At 40.7% G+C, this 20,665-nt stretch overlaps 1 protein-coding gene and 1 pseudogene across 1 annotated transcript; both read left to right on the top strand.

The window, feature by feature from the left end:
- Nucleotides 1–6,958: 6,958 nt before the first annotated feature.
- LOC101680391 (olfactory receptor 1N2-like) lies at nt 6,959–11,564 on the top strand (the record flags this gene model as incomplete). Its single annotated transcript, XM_004782109.2, has 3 exons — nt 6,959–7,860; nt 10,541–10,558; nt 11,555–11,564. Coding segments are annotated over exons 1-3 (930 nt in total), but the record flags the coding sequence as incomplete, so codon positions are not given.
- A 5,149-nt stretch (nt 11,565–16,713) lies between these two features.
- LOC123392819 lies at nt 16,714–19,031 on the top strand (annotated as a pseudogene).
- The last annotated feature ends 1,634 nt before the right edge of the window (nt 19,032–20,665 follow it).

The following is a 20,665-nucleotide window of genomic DNA, read 5'->3' on the forward strand; positions in this document are numbered from 1 at the left end:
TGGGAACTTCACTACACTCCATCAATTTCTTCCCTGCATAATTATGACACTGAAATCTCACTCACTCAGATTTTTTCAATAATTTTTTTAATTTTTTAAGTTTATTTTCAGCATAACAGTATTCATTGTTTTTTCACCACATCCAGTGCTCCATGCAATCCGGGCCGTCTCCGATACCCACCACCTGGTTCCCCCAACCTCCCACCCCCCACCCCTTCAAAACCCTCAGATTGTTTTTCAGAGTCCATAGTCTCTCATAGTTCACCTCCCCTTCCAATTTCCCTCAACTCCCTTCTCCTCTCTAACTCCCCTTGTCCTCTTTGCTATTTGTTATGCTCCACAAATAAGTGAAACCATATGATAATTGTAATTTTTTAAGGGAAACTAAGGCTTACACTGGAATCACAAATACCCAGTTTATGTATCAGCTTCAGTATTTACTTCCTGAATGACTTCTAGCTAGGCACCAATGCCCCTTTTCCAAATATAAACAAGTGAATAGTATTAGTAACTACAGTAACTACCATCTAAGGCTGTTGTGAGAAATCAAAAAGATAACACATGTAAAGTGCTTAGTCTGTCATTAACACATATGTTGAAATCTTCAAGTTCTGCTTAAAACACAAATCACATGTAATTTTCTCTTGTCCTCCTGGATAGATGAATCCAGGAGGACTTAATTGAGGGGGTAACATTTGTGATGGGTATTGAAGTATGTTTTTTTTTTATATTCAATTAATTTTTTATTTTTTATAAACATATATTTTCATCCCCAGGGGTACAGGTCTGTGAATCACCAGGTTTACACACTTCACAGCACTCACCAAAGCACATACCCTTCCCAATGTCCATAATCCCACCCCCTTCTCCCAAACCCCCTCCCCCCAGCAACCCTCAGTTTGTTTTGTGAGATTAAGAGTCACTTATGGTTTGTCTCCCTCCCAATCCCATCTTGTTTCATTGATTCTTCTCCTACCCACTTAAGCCCCCATGTTGCATCACCACTTCCTCATATCAGGGAGATCATATGATAGTTGTCTTTCTCTGCTTGACTTATTTTGCTAAGCATGATACGCTCTAGTTTCATCCATGTTGTCGCAAATGGCAAGATTTCATTTCTTTTGATGGCTGCATAGTATTCCATTGTGTATATATACCACATCTTCTTGATCCATTCATCTGTTGATGGACATCTAGGTTCTTTCCATAGTTTGGCTATTGTGGACATTGCTGCTATAAACATTCGGGTGCATGTGCCCCTTTGGATCACTACGTTTGTATCTTTAGGGTAAATACCCAATAGTGCAATTGCTGGGTCATAGGGCAGTTCTATTTTCAACATTTTGAGGAACCTCCATGCTGTTTTCCAGAGTGGTTTCACCAGCTTGCATTCCCACCAACAGTGTAGGAGGGTTCCCCTTTCTCCGCATCCTCGCCAGCATCTGTCATTTCCTGACTTGTTGATTTTAGCCATTCTGACTGGTGTGAGGTGATATCTCATTGTGGTTTTGATTTGTATTTCCCCGATGCCGAGTGATATGGAGCACTTTTTCATGTGTCTGTTGGCCATCTGGATGTCTTCTTTGCAGAAATGTCTGTTCATGTCCTCTGCCCATTTCTTGATTGGATTATTTGTTCTTTGGGTGTTGAGTTTGCTAAGTTCTTTATAGATTCTGGACACTAGTCCTTTATCTGATATGTCGTTTGCAAATATCTTCTCCCATTCTGTCAGTTGTCTTTTGATTGTGTTAACTGTTTCCTTTGCTGTGCAAAAGCTTTTGATCTTGATGAAATCCCAGTAGTTCATTTTTTCCCTTGCTTCCCTTGCCTTTTGCGTTGTTCCTAGGAAGATGTTGCTGCGGCAGAGGTCGAAGAGGTTGCTGCCTGTGTTCTCCTCAAGGATTTTGATGGATTCCTTTCGCACATTGAGGTCCTTCATCCATTTTGAGTCTATTTTTGTATGTGGTGTAAGGAAATGGTCCAATTTCATTTTTCTGCATGTGGCTGTCCAATTTTCCCAGCACCATTTATTGAAGAGGCTGTCTTTTTTCCATTGGACATTCTTTCCTGCTTTGTCGAAGATTAGTTGACCATAGAGTTGAGGGTCCATTTCTGGGCTCTCTATTCTGTTCCATTGATCTATGTGTCTGTTTTTGTGCCAGTACCATGCTGTCTTGATGATGACAGCTTTGTAATAGAGCTTGAAGTCCGGGATTGTGATGCCACCAACGTTGGCTTTCTTTTTCAATATCCCTTTGGCTATTCGAGGTCTTTTCTGGTTCCATATAAATTTTAGCATTATTTGTTCCATTTCTTTGAAAAAGATGGATGGTACTTTGATAGGAATTGCATTAAATGTGTAGATTGCTTTAGGTAGCATAGACATTTTCACAATATTTATTCTTCCAATCCAGGAGCATGGAACATTTTTCCATTTAAGTATGGATATGTTATTGCTAAACAGAAAAGAGAAGTTTTTCAAGGCAGGAGGAAAAGAATACAGAAAAGCACAAATTTATGTCAAGACAGGAAATGAGAAGTTATTGGTCTGTAGATGTGTTGACATGGGGATGTAATGTTCCTGATCTTGGGGCGTCCAATCAATTCTTGATGTAGTCAGTTTTTACAATGTACACAGACGGGGTACTGCCACCCAAAATGGTCCTTGGCCATTAACTCACTGGTCAGTGCATGCTTATGGTTCACTTGATCTTCAATCACTAGAAAGCAAGAAGGGTGATGAAATCAACATCTGGCTAGACTTCAGGCAGCAGGAAAAGCAAGGGATTTGTTGACGCTGTTGTAACCCAGGTTGGCATCACCAGAAGGCACGGGAGGAGCAGAGAATTGCAGTTGGAGGCACAATTGAAGGACCAGGTGGTCCAGAGCCACTGAGTGCTGAGACACATCCCCGGTATCATTTGAAAGCTGGAGGCTAAGGTTCTGGTATCAGAGATTCATTCACTAGAACAAGCCACCCATTTCCTGAAGTTACCTCACCCAACTGATGGCCGTTGACCATAGAGCAGGAGTGAGCCTACCCAAAACCCGGGAGCCAGCTGAAATGTTATCCCAAAGAAATGTAAACTAAGTAAAAGGTGGTGGTGGCTGTCTAAACACTAAGTTTGGGGGTGGTTTGTTACATAGCACTAGACTACTGATAAGATCTGCTCTAAGAGTACGAGACAACAGTTGCCTTCTTCAAAATGCCTGCCTCGCTCATTTTCTCTAGACCAGTAACTTGGAACAGATGTCAGCACAGTCCCGGCCTGAAATAACAGTCCTGGCTACAGGAATATTTACCTGATTCATCCAAAGGGGAGCAGCACTTAGCTAATACATTTCACTAGTCAATGAAGGAATGTAAATGGCTGGAGAAAGAAATCATGAAATATTAGGCTAGACAGGGTAAAACTGGTTGACATGGGAGGACTCTCCTGTGAGTCAGGAGACAGGAACACCCGGAACAAGGGCTCCTGCACCGCTGGGACCGTTGCTGGGCTCGGACATGATGGCACTCACAGTCAGTGGAATGCAGATGCTGCAACCCCTTGCAAAGTATAGAGGAAGAGGTAAGAATCTCAGAGATTCTGGGGCCATTTTGGAATGGATTCATCATCCGAGAACTGAATATTATCTGAGATCCTTTCCCTAAAGCAATAAGGAAGATACTAGTGAGGAGAAATACTGAATCACTGAGAAGTTGACTATGATGAAGTTCTAGAATGTGAGGTCCAGAGTGGATGGCCAAGAAAGAATTCTTAAGACCTCCCTGGTGCAAAAATGTGGTTCTATTAAACCACACAGACAGGACCAGAGGGCAGAAAGAGTTGCAGCCCCTGGGGTTGTGAAGGGTGGAGGATAATATACTACCCAGTCAGGGGAGGTAATAAAAAGGGAGGTTCAAAAGAATTTTTCATATGCTAAAGAGGACCTAGGAGATACCTGAGGCCTTGCCATGGTCAGGTTAAGGCTGTTTTTCCCCTCTAGCAAGGTACTAACATTAAGATAGGAAGAATGTCACCCATGTCCTACCCAGGAGTAGGGGGGTATGGAGAGGTTACAGTGGGTCAGCTCCTGCCTTGTCCTGAGCGAGCCTTCTGCTCCCTCATCAACCAGGGGCTCCCTGTGAATGCACATTCCCCATGTGGTACTGGATATTCTTCCAGGCACTGTGCAGTCAGCGTGGCCGAAAAGCCTTCTGTCCCGAGAGCTGAAGGAGACGACAGAACAAGCGCTAAATGGGAAAGTGCGTTTATCATCAACCGCAGTCATTTCGTCCTGCCTTTCAGCATTCCATTTCCCAGCTTTTTCTGTCCCATCTTTACCTTCAAACTGCTAGGATCAAACAGAAATGAGAAGAAAGCGGTCTTCTTACGGTAATACCTCAACACCGAGTACTTGGTGTGAAGAAATGAGAGTGAATGACATAGACTAAGTGGACACTAAGTGTCCACTTTCCTCAATTCACTATACAGAAGGACTTTTTTTTTTTTTTTAGTTATTTATATATTTGACAGAGATCACAAGTAGGCAGAGAGAAAGGAGAAAGCAGGCTCCCTGCCAAGCAGAGAGAGTCTGATGCAGGGCTCGATCCCAGGACCCTGAGATCATGACCTGAGCTGAAGGTAGAGGCTTAACCCACTGAGCCACCCAGGTGCCCCAGGACCTTTTCTTAAATTAGTCCCCATATAGTACGTCATTAGTTTTTGATGTAGTATTCCATGATTCATTGTTTGCAAATAACACCCAGGGCTCCATGCAATCTGGGCCCTCCTAATACCCACCACCAGGCTCACCCATCCCTCCACACCACCTCTAAAACCCTCAGTTTGTTTCCCAGAGTCCACAGCCTCTCATGCTTTGTCTCCCACTCTGATTTCTCATTTCCCCCTTCCTTCTCCTGATGTCCTCCATGCTATTCCTTACCTTGCACAAATAAGTGAAACCATCTGATAACTGACTTTCTCTGCTTCACTTATTGCACTCAGCATAATCTCCAGTCCCATCCATGTTGGCAGTAACCTCTTCAACATCGGCCACAGCAACTTCTCTCAAGACACATCTCCAAAGGCAAGGGAAACAAACAAACAAAAAAATATCCAGAAGGTCTTCTGTGGAGAAGTCCAAACCTCTGTCATCTAAATACTCCCGGTAGGGGCGGAGATAGGCGAGAGCAGGCTTGATTCACTTTTTCCCAGTTTCCTCTCACAGGGAAGGGATAGATCTCTTCCCCATGGCAAGTCTCTACCCAGACTTCTGTCCCCACACCACATTCTGCTCAGAGCCATCTTCCTTAGTCCCACGGGACTCTCACTTTTTAATATTCTTGTGATTGTCTGGATTTTTTGCTCACCTCAGTTTGTCTAGGATTATTTTGGTGGATGGAGCTGGCAGTCTAATAAGTTAATTACCCTCTTAGCAGGAACTTGAAACCCGAAGGCTCATAAAATTCAAACAACCCACCTCAGGATAGCAAGGCCAGGACACCTTCTGTCCAGGTTGGAATCAAAGTTTGTTGTTTTCCACCTCCTGTTTGGAGCCCCTTCTGCCCCAGTTACCAGTTTCCCAGCAGATTTCCCAGAGCAGCCACCACGCTAAGAATGGAGATGCACACAGATCCCCGGGGACAAAATTTATCAAATGAAACCCAGCGATGTGCCATGCGTTCCCTCCACACATGCTCCTCGGTGAGTGCTGGCCTAGGAAGCCAAACCTTGAAGCTGCAGCAATTACTTCAGATTTGTCTCTGAGGACCAGCTTGGGGAATCACACTCCTGGGGCACAGAACCTAGAAATACTTCTGTGACAATGTGGAAAGCACATCCAACCTCCCCCTCTGTAGTCTGGGCTGCTGCTCCCTGGCTGGCCTGGTGTAGCCCATGGTCCTGGGGCCTCTGCTCTCTCATTTGCTGTAGGCTAAGAAGAACCTGCAGGTCCAAAGCAAGGTCCTGTGAGACCAAACCGAGAACAGGTGCAGGGGTTTGACTTTGATGGTGGATGCTGCCTGGGCCAGACACCCATGGTGAGTGCTCCAAGAAAAAGACAGGGTTGGGTGTTCCCTCTGATACCCACAAAAGATACCAGTCAGAGTCTCTGCCTCCTGTCTCTCAGCCCATCCTGGGATGGGCAGTGAAAACTACTTCCTTAGAGAGAAAGTCACCTACGTCTGCCCCGGCAGAGGATGGGGTTAAGTGTAGTTGGCCTTGATTCAGGGTGTTGAGGGGCATGAGAAATGACTTCAGACCCCCCCATGCTATATTCACGTCTTCTTTGTAATACTATGCAAATGACTTAATTTCACTGAATTTCAGTAACCCATTAGTGAAGTGTATGTAATAAAATGTGTAGGTTTTCAATTAGATGCTGTACTGTGTAGTGCTTAGAACGCAGTGTTGGCTCTTGCTGTTCGCACTTTAGATGGGCTTATGACCTGGAAGTCAGGGATGTGGATCTCAGTGAACATATAGAAGTGACGGAGGTGTCCTGACTTACTTCTCCAACAGCTACCTATCACCTTGCTTTCACATTTTAGAGTTTTTTGTTTTGTTTTGTTTTCATTTGAGACAGAGAGAGAAAGAGAGAGAGAGAGCATGAACAGGGGAGAGAGGCAGAGGGAGGGGGAGAAGCAGACTCTACTGAGCCCAGAACTCCATGTGGGACTCCATCCAAGGACCTTGAGATCATGACTTGAGCAGATGGCAGGTGCTTAACCAACTGAACCACCCAGGCCCCCCTAATTCTGCATTTTAACCTCTCAGCCAGCTTGATCTCCTTTCTTGGGTGGATTGAAAAGTAGGGAGCAATGCAGACCTTGGAGGAAAGGTCCAGGAACTTGGAGTAGAGACATATTTGAATTGGGTGGGGGATGTTTCTTTTAGAGAAGGCTAGAAGTACCAACTTTTTTTTTTACACTATTTAACTTGTTTTTTTCTCTCCTTCCAGAAGGGGTAGTGGCATGGACAGAATCAACCAGTCCAGTGTCACTGAATTCCTCCTCTTGGGTCTTTCTGAGAGGCCAGAGCAGCAGCCTCTCCTATTTGCTATCTTTGTGGGCATGTACCTGGTCACTGTCATGGGGAACCTGCTCATCATCCTGGCCATTGGCTTTGACCCACACCTCCACACGCCCATGTACTTCTTCCTGGCCAACCTCTCTTTTGCTGATGCCTGCTTTTCTTCCACCACCGTCCCCAAGATGCTGGTGAACATCCAGAGACAAAGTCAGACCATCCCATATGGAGGGTGTTTGGCCCAGATGCACTTCTTCATGACATTTGGAGCGTTGGATGACTTCCTCTTGGGGGTGATGGCCTATGACCGCTATGTGGCCATCTGCAGGCCTCTTCACTACTCCACGCTCATGAGGCCCCTGGTGTGCATGCTCCTTCTGGTGGCATGCTGGCTTCTCACCAACCTTGCTGCTCTCCTGCACACTCTGCTTATGGCTAGGCTTTCTTTCTGTGCAGGCAACAGCATCCATCACTTCTTCTGTGATGTGGTCCCTCTGCTGCAACTGTCTTGCTCAGACACCAGCACCAACCAGGTAGCCCTATTCACCGTGGGCTCCATGATCCTCACTGGTCCTCTCTCTCTGATCATTTTGTCATATGCACACATCATCTCCACCATCCTCAGGGTCCCATCTGCCTCTGGGAGGCAGAAGGCCTTCTCCACCTGTGGGTCCCACCTCACTGTTGTCTTCCTGTTTTATGGGACAGCAATTGGTGTCTATCTGTTTCCCCCTTCATCTCACTCTGGGGGTAAAGACAGGGTTGCAGCTGTATTTTACACCGTTGTGACTCCTATGCTGAACCCCTTCATTTATAGTCTCAGGAACAGCGATATGAAGGCTGCACTGAGAAACCTTTTTGGAATTCATACATTGTCTTCTTAGGAACTTTGATCCTACATGTGTATTTTGACATTGCGCTCTGGAGAACCCATGTGTTTGTGAAGCATCACCATCACTTATCACATTTGCTTAGGTTTCAAAAGAAGTGATCCAGGATCATTCTCTTAAACTTCAAACATAACAGTGTATGGTGGGTGTATTTCATAAAGGACTTGTGCTATGTTATAAATGTGAATATTTCCCTGGTGTTGTGTAGGGTGATCTAAGCTACACGGGGCTAATGTCAATTAGAACTTCTGTTTGCTGTTATCGTAATGCATGTATATTTTTTAACCTATGATTCAATCAGAAATAATTAATCTCCAAATACTATATCTGGCAGAGGAAGCACTGATTCCATGCCTTTATGGCATTCCCTGATAGAATTCAAAATGGCATGCAGCTGTACATACATGCAATTAACTAAATACAAGTCCAATCATCATGATTTCTCCATAAAGCTTATTATCTCTTTTGTTCCATGTTCTTAACTCTCTACATGTATTATGCCATTTATTTTTCCAATTATAATGATCTTGGGTTAAATGCTATGATTATTATATTTTACAGATAGAGACCAAAGCTAATAAGTGGGGAAAGAAGTATTAAATTTAGTCTTAGTCTGACTCTGGTATTCAAATTCCTGCTTTACTGTCTTGCTTCTTGGTGCCAATGCTTGTGGAAAGAGACATATTCACTTTAAGCTAGTATGTACACTGATGCCTACTATATGCCAGGCACTGTGCTATGCACTATTGGTAAAATGTAAAAATGAATGAGATATTGTCGATACCTATACATGGTAGAGACAGACACGTGTCCAATTTAGTCAGATGGTGACCAGTCAAGTCAGATGGTGATAGTTGCCATGACAAAAAGTAACATGCGTAACCATGGTCAGACATAGTTTTACCCATAATGTGACATTTTGTCAGCTCACTGGAACTAGTGAGGAAAGAAAAGTGAGGATTCCACAGTGACAGGCTGTTTACAATGAGAGGCATGCAGGTTGTTGGAGCCATGTCAGCCCAACCTTGGAAGTGTTTCGTAGTGGTCTCTCTAAATATGGGTCTTAGGTTTTCATTCCCAGTTCTGTTGGCCAATTCTCTTGGCCAATTCTGTTCCTTGTAGCTATCTGTCATTGTCAGTGCTTTTGAATTCTAGCTTTAGATTAGTGTTTTCTGGAGCTTTAGAACTCTCTAGAGAAGAGATCCTAGTATTTTTTATAAACACAAAACAAACAGGTAATTCTAGTGCAACCAGGTTTGACAATCCTGTTGTGGGACATCCTTCATGGCAGCAAAAGGGCAGATGAAATAAGGTATGAAAATACCTACCTCATTTTTTGCCCTTTCAAGGTAAAAATCAGTGAGGAACTGAGCATGTTGACAGCACCAAGAAGTTCCTGAATACTTAGCCCTGGTTGAATCCTTTTATATCTTACTCAATTTTTTATTCTTTGTTTGCTGTAATTTACTAGCTTTCCATAAACCCCTTCTGGACCTGCTATCTTTGAATAATGCTTGGTTTACTTTTATGCATGATTTTCAAGTATACTAACAATATTATCTGAGTGAGGCATTCATCACTTTCAAAGAATCTGCTTATATTCTTATCTTTGGGCTTCTACCTCTGTTCAAAAAAGGCAAGCAAGTGGATGCTCTGTGCACTGGATTTTTCCTTGTTCCTCTTCCTTAGAATCACTCCCAGGTGGGGCTGTATATGGCAGTGTACCTCCAGGCAGTGGACAGCCATCTGTTTTCAACTCATTACACTATATCATGATTTTATCCATGAACCAGGTTCAAGTGTTTTCTACCCCAACAGACCAATGGTGTGAGCTGAGTGAAAAAAAACTGAAACCAAGGTCCAGAACATGGGGATCATGACCATTCCTGTTGCCTTGTGCTCTCTGGACCTGCTTGAGCCTAATCCCAAATGGAACATTTCTACTCTTCGTATGTATATGTATCCATACTGGAGAATGGGATTTGGGGGTGGGGCAGAGTATATGCATATTTTCGGCCTTGGTAGTTAATACCAGAAAGTTAGATAAAGTGCTTTATCAATTACACTCATCCCTATAATATGTGAATAAGTGTGGTCCACTTCCTCAGCCACACTTATACTGTCCTTCTCCACTGGACACATTCTTCTGGGTTTGTAGAAATCATGTTTGGTGAGTTTTATGTGCATTTTTCTGAGAACTCATGTAGTTTATCTCTTGTGCCTATGCTTATTGATCATTTGCCTATTTTCTCTTGTAACAAACATGTTCTCATTATTTTGCTACTGTTTAATTAGGTGTTCTCATTTTCAAACATTAATTTGTAAAAATTATATATTGTAGATAGGAGTCCTTTGCTAAATATATGTATTGAGGTTTTTTTTATTATGTTGCTTGCTTTTTATGGTCTATTTAGAGTTAATTTTGAGTAACAAACACACACAAAAAGATTCAACTTCATTCTTTTGCATGTAGTGTTGCAGAGCCATTTATTTAAAAAATATTTCTTTCCCTACTGATTTGTCTTGGCACCTTTTAACAAATAGCATGGAGGACAAGGGGAGATGAAGAGAAAAAGGGAGTTGAGGGAAATTGGAAGGGGAGGTGAACTATGAGAGACTATGGACTCTGAAAAACAATCTGAGGGTTTTGAAGGGGTGGGGGGTGGGAGGTTGGGGGATCCAGGTGGTGGGTATTACAGAGGGCACGGATTGCATGGAGCACTGGGTGTGGTGCAAAAATAATGAATACTGTTATGCTGAAAATAAAAAATAAATTTAAAAAATAAAAAAATAAATTAAAATAAATTTAAAAAATAAAATAAAATAAAATTCCTGCTGGATTTAAATATGAGAGATTACTTCTGGATTTTCAGCTCTGTTCCATTGGTCTAAATTCATTTTCATGCCTATATCATACTATCCTGATTACTGTGCCTTTGTAGGAAGTTTGAAATCAGGACATATGGATCCTGACACTATGTTCTATTTCTCTGAGAATATTTTTGTTAGTTGGGATCCCTTTAATTTCCATATATAGTTTAAAATCAGCTTGTCAATTTCTATAAAGAAGACAGCTGGGATTTTGGTAGTAATTATGTTGACTATACAGATCAGTTTGGAAAGTATTGTCATCTTGACAATATGAACTCAAGCCTTGAACATGGGATGTATTTCCATTTGTTACATGTTTAATTTCTTTCAACAATATATTTTGTTGTATTTAGATAATGAATTTTCCACTTATTTTGATGAATTTATTCTTAAATATGCTATTCTTTTTTATCCTATTATAAGTAGAATTGTTTCTTTTCTTGTTGTTGTTACGTTAGTCCCCATACAGTACGTCATTAGTTTTAGATGTAGTATTTCAAGATTCATTGTTTACGTGTAACACCCAGTGCTCCATGCAATACGTGCCCTCCTTAATACCCATCACCAGGCCAACCCATCCGTCCATCCCACCTCCCCTCTAGAACCCTCAGTTTGTTTCTCAGAGTCCACAGTCTCTCATGGTTCTTCTCCCCCTCCAATTCCTGAACTCCTTCATTTTCCCCTTCCTTCTCCTAATGTCCTCCATGCTATTCCTTATGTTCCACAAGTCACTGAAACCATACTATAATTTACTTTCTCTGCTTGACTTATTTCACTCAGCAAAATCTCCTTCAGTCCCATCCATGTTGATGAAAAAATTGGGTATTTATCATTTCTGATGGCTGAGTAATATTCCATTACTCATTAATGGACCATGTCTTCTTTATGCATTCCCCTATTGGAGGACATCTTGGCTCTTTCCACTGTTTGGCTATTATGGACATTGCTGCTATGAACACTGGGGTACATATGACCCTAGAACTGTTTCCTTAATTTCATTTTCAGATTGTTCCTTGATAGTGTATAGAAATCAATTTTTGTATATTGACCTTGTATTTTGCAATATTTGAACCTACTTATTCATTTTAATAATTTCTTTTTTGATTCCTTAGTATCTCTTACAGTTGGCCACTGAACAATGCAGATGTTAGGGACACTGACCTCTACCACGCAGTCGAAAATCCCTGTATAACTTTTGACTCCCCTAAAACTTTACTAAGAGCCGACTATTAGAAGACTTAACAGTAACATAAACAGTCAATTAACACATATTTTGTATGTTCCATGATTATATACTGTATTCTTACAACAAAGAAGGCTAGAGAGAAGAAAATGTTATTAAGAAAAAAAATTTACATTAAATTCTCAGGAATTATAAATATTAGATCAATAAATACAATGTAATAAAAACTAAATTAATGACAATGTAACAAAAAATAAAAAGAAATGATAGGAATAATAAATACTAGAGCATAATCAGTTAAATCAATAGAGAAAAATCAAGAAAAAGAAAAAAGTAATTTAAAATTAGGTGATTGGATTAAAAAATGCACTTGTTTGGTGATGAGTACTAGGTGATGTATAAAAGTGTTGAATCACTATATTGTACACCTGAAACTAATATTATGCTGTATTTTAACTAAGTGGAATTTAAATAAATCCTTACAAAATGAAAAAAAAAAAAGAAAGTCATAAGGAAGAGAAAATACATTACACTACTGTCCTGTATTTATTTTTTTAAAAATCCACATATAAGTGGACCCGTGCAGCTCAAACTTGAGTTGTTCAAGGCTTAACTATATATACAGAAATCATCAGAAAATAAATAGAGTTTTGTTCCTTCCTTTCCAGCCTAGATGTCTTTTATTTTATTTTATTTTATTTTATTTTATTTTATTTTATTTTATTTTTTGCTTGACTGCCCTGGCCAGAACCTCCAGCAAACGTTGACTAGAAGTGATATTGTTACTGAACTTAAAGGGGAAGCCAAGATAGAGGTCATGGTTGCACAATACTGTAAATATACTTAATGCCACTGTGCTTGCTTCGGCAGCACATATATTAAAATTGGAATATACTTAATGCCACTGACTTGTGCATGTTAAAATGGTTAAAATGGTAAATTTATGTAAATGTTATGTGTATTTTAGCACATTAAAAAATAATCAAACAATGCAATTTATCTCCTAAGCAAAATAAAAGGATTAATGAAAAAAAAATCATATGAATCTCAGAACAAAAAATAAAATTGGAGAAGAACTATTTGGAAAAATAACAGAGACAAGTTATTTAGAGTTAAATATTAATGACTTCAAGGGTCAAGGGTCAAGTTCAAGGGTCTAGAGAGTAATGAAAAGGAAAGAAAATGAAAAGCTCGCACATCTACAGGTTTTAATAAATTTTAAGAATTTCAAAGTCAGAGAGAAGTTTTGAGACAAAGGGGAGTTTGCCTGCAGTAATCATACTCATATCAGATTCCTTAACAGCCATACTGGATGTAAAAAAAGCAATGAAATATTTTTTTTTTAATTTTTTATTTTTATAAACATATATTTTTATCCCCAGGGGTACAGGTCTGTGAATCACCAGGTTTACACACTTCACAGCACTCACCAAATCACATACCCTCCCCAATGTCCATAATCCCACCCCCTTCTCCCAAACCCCCTCCCCCCGGCAACCCTCAGTTTGTTTTGTGAGATTAAGAGTCACTTATGGTTTGTCTCCCTCCCAATCCCATCTTGTTTCATTTATTCTTCTACCCACTTAAGCCTCCATGTTGCATCACCACTTCCTCATATCAGGGAGATCATATGATAGTTGTCTTTCTCTGCTTGACTTATTTCGCTAAGCATGATACGCTCTAGTTCCATCCATGTTGTTGCAAATGGCAAGATTTCATTTCTTTTGATGGCTGCATAGTATTCCATTGTGTATATATACCACATCTTCTTGATCCATTCATCTGTTGATGGACATCTAGGTTCTTTCCATAGTTTGGCTATTGTGGACATTGCTGCTATAAACATTCGGGTGCATGTGTCCCTTTGGATCACTACATTTGTATCTTTAGGGTAAATACCCAATAGTGCAATTGCTGGGTCATAGGGCAGTTCTATTTTTAATGCATAAAAAGAATATAGCTTTAAAATCAATAATTTGTATCCAGCAAAGTTGTCACTCAAATGTGAAAACATATTACAAATATTCTTATATATCTAAATAAAGATAAGTCATGTATTTGCATAAAGCTTCAGAAGGTTTGCCTCACTGAAACTTGTGAAGGAAACACTCAAATTAAAAGATAAACATTTTTTAAGGAATCGTTGAATACTACATCAAAAACTAATAATGTATTATATGCTAGCTAACTGAACATAATAAAAAAAAGAGTAAAATATTTTTTTAAGTATTTATTTATTTATTTTAGAGAGAAAGAGAGCATGTGTGAATATGTGGGTTGGGGAAAGAATCCTTAAGAAGGCTCCTGGCTGACTGGGGAGCCTGATGCAGGGCTGGATCCCAGGACCCTGAGATCAGGACCTGAGGTGAAATCCAGAGTCAGCCGCTTAACAAACTGAGCCACCCAGGCACCTTAAAGGACAGACATTTTTAGGAAATGCTGCAAGATAAATGGAAATTAAAGATGGCTAACCATCTTGATAAAATTTGGGGGTTTTTTTAAAGGCTTAAACTAAAGGAAAAATGAAAAAGTATATCCATTACAAATCAGAATTAAAGTTCCTACAAATCAGTATCAGAAGACAATCAACCCAGTAAAAATGGGCAGACTTTTCATAAAAGAAGATATGAGAATGGCTGATCAGCACAAGAAAATGTGCTCTGGATCATTAAAGACTGGGGAAATGTGAAATAAAAGCACAAAGAACTACAACTTCACATACTTAGGATGGCAAAAATGTGAACTCGGAGATTTCTATTTGAGAGAATATTTTGTTTTCTGACTTACTTACCTGAGAAAAGTCCAGAAAGGATAAGTGAACTTTCCAAAGCCACAGAGCAGTTCATTTAGAGTTTGGGGACTGGGCAACAGACCAAGGTTTTTCCCGCAGTGAATACTTCAGAGACCGGTGTTCCCAGATGTTTCTGCAACTTACAGCAGGGAGCTCTGGGGATTGCTCCAGAAACCACAGGGAGATATCTAGCTTCTTTTTTTTTCCCCCACATTTCTAGTCAGTTTGGCTGACTCAGGATCTAAGATGGCCCACTCTCATTTCTCCATCTTTGGAGGAGATGAGGGTTCCACGTCCCAAGGAGTCCTTTATGCCTTAAATATAGGGGAAGATGCTGTCTTTTCATCTGGTCATCAAATATGGTTTTTCCACTCTTGACAAGTGAGAACCCAGAGCAGAAGAGTCAAATCTCTACCATAATGTGAAAAAAAATGAGGAGCTCTTCTGGGCCCAACTCAGAACTGACAGTAAGTCATTGGCCATGCATCCCCCTTCCCTGTCAGTCAAGAGAAGCAGAATGGTCCTTTGGAAATTGTTTCAGGAATCCTGTTTTTGGTATCAGTTGTAGTACTGAACTTGGACAGATTACAGAAGTTCTTGGAGATTCTGTTTACTCATTCATAAAATAAGAGGTGGTGGGTATTAAGGAGGGCACGTATTGCATGGAGCATTGGGTGTGGTGCAAAAACAATGAATACTGTTATGCTGAAAAGAAGATATATAGATATAGATATAGATATAGATATAGATATGGATATTAAGCCATCTTATATATGTTGTATAAGATGGCTTAATATCCATCAGTCCCTAAAGGATGGAGTGGCAGGGTAGCCTTGATCCAGAGGTCTACTTCACTGGGCTATGAATTTAACCCTCTAGTCCCTGAAACTACATTCCTGAAACTTCCACATATTCCTGAAAGGGACTTGATATGTGGATGGAACATGACAGGTCGGATTGACTGTTTTCAAATATGGAAAAGCAAAGCGATTCAGGGGAACATTTCTTAGCACTCGGAAGGGGTACAAAGGAGCAGATTCAGACCTATGAGAAGATACATTCCTACTAAATTGGAATTCCAAGCATCCATTTTCTCTGCATTTTTAAATTAAAACCCAACAATATTTAGTTTAAATGTAAAATATAAACAAACCACACATTCAGTGCTTGGGAAGAAACACAACCAATTAGACTTACTAATTCAACATTCAAATACTTTAAACATTTTCCCCCATTGTATTAGAATGTATGCTAGGCAACCTAAGTTTTTCATACACCTCTTCCAGTAACTGTAATTTACTTAAAGTATAAAAGCCGATGCTGGTACCTAAATGATAATATCACACAGTTTCATCATAGCTTAAAAAGCCATCTTACTGCCCATCCATCCACTACCTTATTCAATAGTACATGCGAAGCGCATACATAAAAAGAAACAAAATGAAGAAAAATGAGTCTCTGGCACCGAGGGAGACACCTCAGTGTCTCCCCTAATGGGGATAAGCAACTAATTATAAGGCAATATGTCAAGTGTTCCAGCAAAACTCAAATACAGAGCTGTGGGAGCAAAGAGGGTAAAAGCAATGGATTCCAAAAGGAGAATATGAAGTATTGTCCAGTGTTGACACCCAAGCTCTTGCCAGGTGGAGAGGAGGAGGAAGCATCCAGGAAGGTGAAAGGGCTAAATACCAAAGTCACGCAGGCAAGACACAGGAGTTGTCTGAGGACTGTTAGTGGTTTCATAGGCAAGACTGGTGTGGTGTAACAGGGAAGTCTCACTGGACAGAAAGATGGAAACAGACTCAAGAAGGGCTAATAATGTCATGATAAGAAAGAGCCTAGATGTTTTTCTGATGGTGAGAAGGAGACTCACAACAGCTTATGACATCAATTCAAGTTATCTTTCTTCATGGGGGGGGGACCAAAGTTTGACAGTTTCAATGAATTATTCAAAGCCATATTACAATGTTTGATAAAGAAGGTGAGTCAAGGGGTGCTTGGGTGGCTCAGTGGATTAAGCCTCTGCCTTTGGCTGGGGTCATGATCTCAGGATCCTGGGATCAAGCACCACATTGGGCTCTCTGCTCAGCAGGGAGCTGTCTTCCCCCTCTCTCTCTGCCTGCCTCTCTGCCTACTTGTGATCTCTGTCAAATAAATAATTTTTTAAAAAATCTAAAAAAAAGAGGGGGAAGGTGAGTCAAAATTTTCTGAATACAAACTAAATTTTTCCCTTTATGTTATGCAACCTAGATACTCTGCTTGGAGACAAATAGATGAGCCTCATGTAGTGGTTTTAAGTATATAGATATAGTAGAGATTCGATTCTGTGAAATACAGGAAATGCTCCCATGTGGTGTGGATCTCATCCAAGCACTGGGTTAAACTGAAATGGACTGACTCACATCAATCACACTCACAAGAGACTGATGCATAAGCCAAAAACTCCATTAATTTCATTTGCCATGAGAACTGTAACTGCCAAATTGGATATTTACATTCTCTAAGGCAAAAGATGTATGAATTAATGTGACTGAAATCATCATTTTACAATGTATACTTATATTAAAACATCACACTGTATACTTTGCATATATACAGTTTTTTTTAAAAGATTTATTTATTTATTTAACAGAAATCACAAGGAGGCAGAGAGGCAGGTAGAGAGAGAGGAGGAAGCAAGCTCCCGGTTGAGCAGAGAGCCCGACGCAGGGCTCGATCCCAGGACCCTGAGATCATGACCTGAGCCAAAGGCAGAGGCTTTAACCCACTGAGCCACCCAGGCGCCCCCCACATGATGTTTCTAATAGGAATATGAAATACTTCCCACACAGCATTATTTTACTTTTTTGTTACTTATCATAAAAATTTCTTTCATATAAACTATGGAGTGTTATGCCTCCATCAGAAAGGATGAATACCCAACTTTTGTAGTAACATGGATGGGACTGGAAGAGATTATGCTGAGTGAAATAAGTCAAGCAGAGAGAGTCAATTATTATATGGTTTCACTTATTTGTGGAGCATAACAAATAGCATGGAGGACATGGGGAGATAGAGAGGAGAAGGGAGTTGGGGGAAATTGGAAGGGGAGGTGAACCATAAGAGACTATGGTCTCTGAAAAACAATCTGAGCGTTTTGAAGGGGCAGGGCGTGGGAGGTCGGGGTACCAGGTGGTGGGTATTATAGAGGGCACGGATTGCATGGAGCACTGGGTGTGGTGCAAAAATAATGAATACTGTTATGCTGAAAATAAAAAATAAATTAAAAAAAAATAAAAACAACAACAACAAATTTCTTTCATACAGAATTCCAGACGTGGACAGAAGAAATCAGACCAGCATCTATGAATTTCTTCTCATGGGACTCTCTGAGCAGCCAGAGCAGCAGCCTCTCCTGTTCGGGCTTTTCCTGGGCATGTACCTGGTCACCATTCTGGGGAACCTGCTCATCATCCTGGCCATAGTTTCTGACCAGCACCTCCACAACCCTATGTACCTCTTCCTGGCTAATCTTTCCTTTTCTGACATTGGTTTCATCTCCACAATAATTCCCAAGATGCTAGATAATATTCGCTCAGGAAGTAAACTGATTTCTTATGGTGGGTGTCTGACACAGCTTTATTTCTTTGGCCTATTTGCAGATCTAGACAACTTTCTCCTGGCTGTGATGGCATTTGACCGCTATGTGGCCATCAGCCACCCCCTCCATTATGCCATGACCATGAACTCCCAACGGTGTATCCTGTTGGTGGCTGGGTCATGGATGGTCACTACCTTCCATGCCCTAGTGCATACCCTCCTGGTAATGAGGCTTTCTTTCTGTGGCCCCAATATCATCCCCCATTTCTTCTGTGATCTGGTCCCACTCCTGAATCTGGCCTGCTCCAGTACTTATGTTAATGACCTGGTGCTCATCCTTGTGGCAGGAACACTGCTAATTGGACCCTTCATCTGCATCCTTACATCTTACTTTTATATTGCTTTGGCCATCCTAAGAATCAATTCCACAAAGGGTAAGCAAAAGGCCTTCTCCAACTGCACCTCCCACCTCTCTGTGGTCTCTCTGTTTTTATAGCACAGCTATTGGGGTCTATTTATGTCCTCCATCATCCCCCTCAGGTGGAAAAGACAGAGTCTTCTCAATAATGTACACAGTGGTGACCCCCATGCTGAACCCCTTCATCTATAGCCTAAGAAACAGGGATATGAAGGGGGCTCTGGGAAAACTACTCAGAAGAAAAAAAAACACTCTAATGTTCTTTCCCAGGACCTTGTGGTCCTGACTCCAAGACTCAGATCTGGGAGTTGAAATTGGCCTCCTGATGACCTAACCACTGAAGCTTCCCTGAACATGTGACTTCTTTTTTCTTATGTTTGTATTACAAAGTACAGATTGACATCTAAGGACAGGGAGGGACAAGTGATAACAGTAACCTCAGATTGTCTCTGTGAAATGCCCATGCTCTGAGTAGTTTACTATCCCCTCTCAAAATGGCTCTTGTTACTTTTACTGGTCTCAAGCCAAAGCCTGGGGGCTTGTATACATATAAAACAACAATGAAAGTAAAAATTTTTGTTTGGGTCAAGTTATAACAGAACTGTGGAAGATGTCATTGGCCCAAGAATATAGGATTCATCATGTCTGGTAGCAAGAAGCACAAAGGAAGTAACCTGATACTTCATATTTAAATAGGCAGTGTTCTATTGAAACATCAGAATGGGGCATAGTTTAAGCCCTGGGTTCCAGGGTTGGCTTTGCCAGAAATGAACTGTGTGACAGCTGGATAATCACTTGATTGCCTCTGAGCCTTGGTTTCCTGAAACATTTATAAAATAGAGTGACTGAATTATGTTAGTCAAAACCCTATATGCATATACCCCAGTTCCAATAATATTTAGTGTTATGGTGACAAGAACTAAAGACTTGAAGTCAGAAGTTACAAATCAAGACCAAAAGCCTTCCACTCTCACACTATGTAATTTGGGGAACATTCTTCCTTTCTGAGGTCTGGTTTCTTTATCTGTAAAATTGGAAAAACAACTACATCATAAGAGTAATAAATAATAAGAAACATATAAGCTTACTTGGGTCACAGTAAGTGCTCCACAAATGTTTATGGAATCCAGATCTTAAGTTCTGTTATTTATCTTAATTAATCTTAGGAATTCCCTTCTCTCTATTGGGAAAACCCTCAATCACTCCCTCTCTGGAAGCCCTGTCTCCAGTCTTCTTATTTATTTATGAAGGCTCTTCTACATGATTTCTCTCTCTGGTAAATATTTTGGAGGTCTCTGAATATGGAGGTAGAAACTGTGTTAAGGAGAATTCTTCCAATGATTATTTAATTCCTCCATATTCACTTCACATGGGTCACCAATGGTTGACTCAATGTAGGTAGAAGAGTGTGCTAGTGTTGGGAGGAATATTTTGTCACCCAGCTTGACTTGTACCTGCGAGTGGATGAGATTTATTTAATCTAACAACTGCCCTAGTTTGCTACCTTACTCATTCTGTCCCAGAACAGAAATTTGTGCACACTCAGCCCAGGCCAATCCTGTTTCTTACTGAGAACCAACCTGTTCACAGGGACATGTGCTCTGCTATGTATCTCCAAGGGTAAAGTGGCCACTCATATACTCCTGAGAATCCTCCCAAATCCAGCAATAGTCGCTTCTGGGGTTGGTCAGGAAAATATTTAGGTTCTCACTTCAAGTCATGTCTCTAACTTAGACTTCATCAGGAGTAAAGTGGCGATATAGCCCCTGTCTTCTGTGTGTCCTTTTCTTATTCAGTAGTTGATTGAGAACTCAACTGGGAAAGTGGGTGCTGTTTCTTGAGCTCCCTCAAACACCCCCAACAATCTGAAAATCATAGCCTCAGCACATATCTAGAGTCTCAGAGACTCTAGAGTAAGTT

Source organism: Mustela putorius, unplaced genomic scaffold (assembly GCF_011764305.1).
Source record: "Mustela putorius furo isolate JIRA1106 unplaced genomic scaffold, ASM1176430v1.1 tig00000596_pilon_pilon_pilon, whole genome shotgun sequence".
NCBI lineage: Eukaryota > Metazoa > Chordata > Mammalia > Carnivora > Mustelidae > Mustela > Mustela putorius.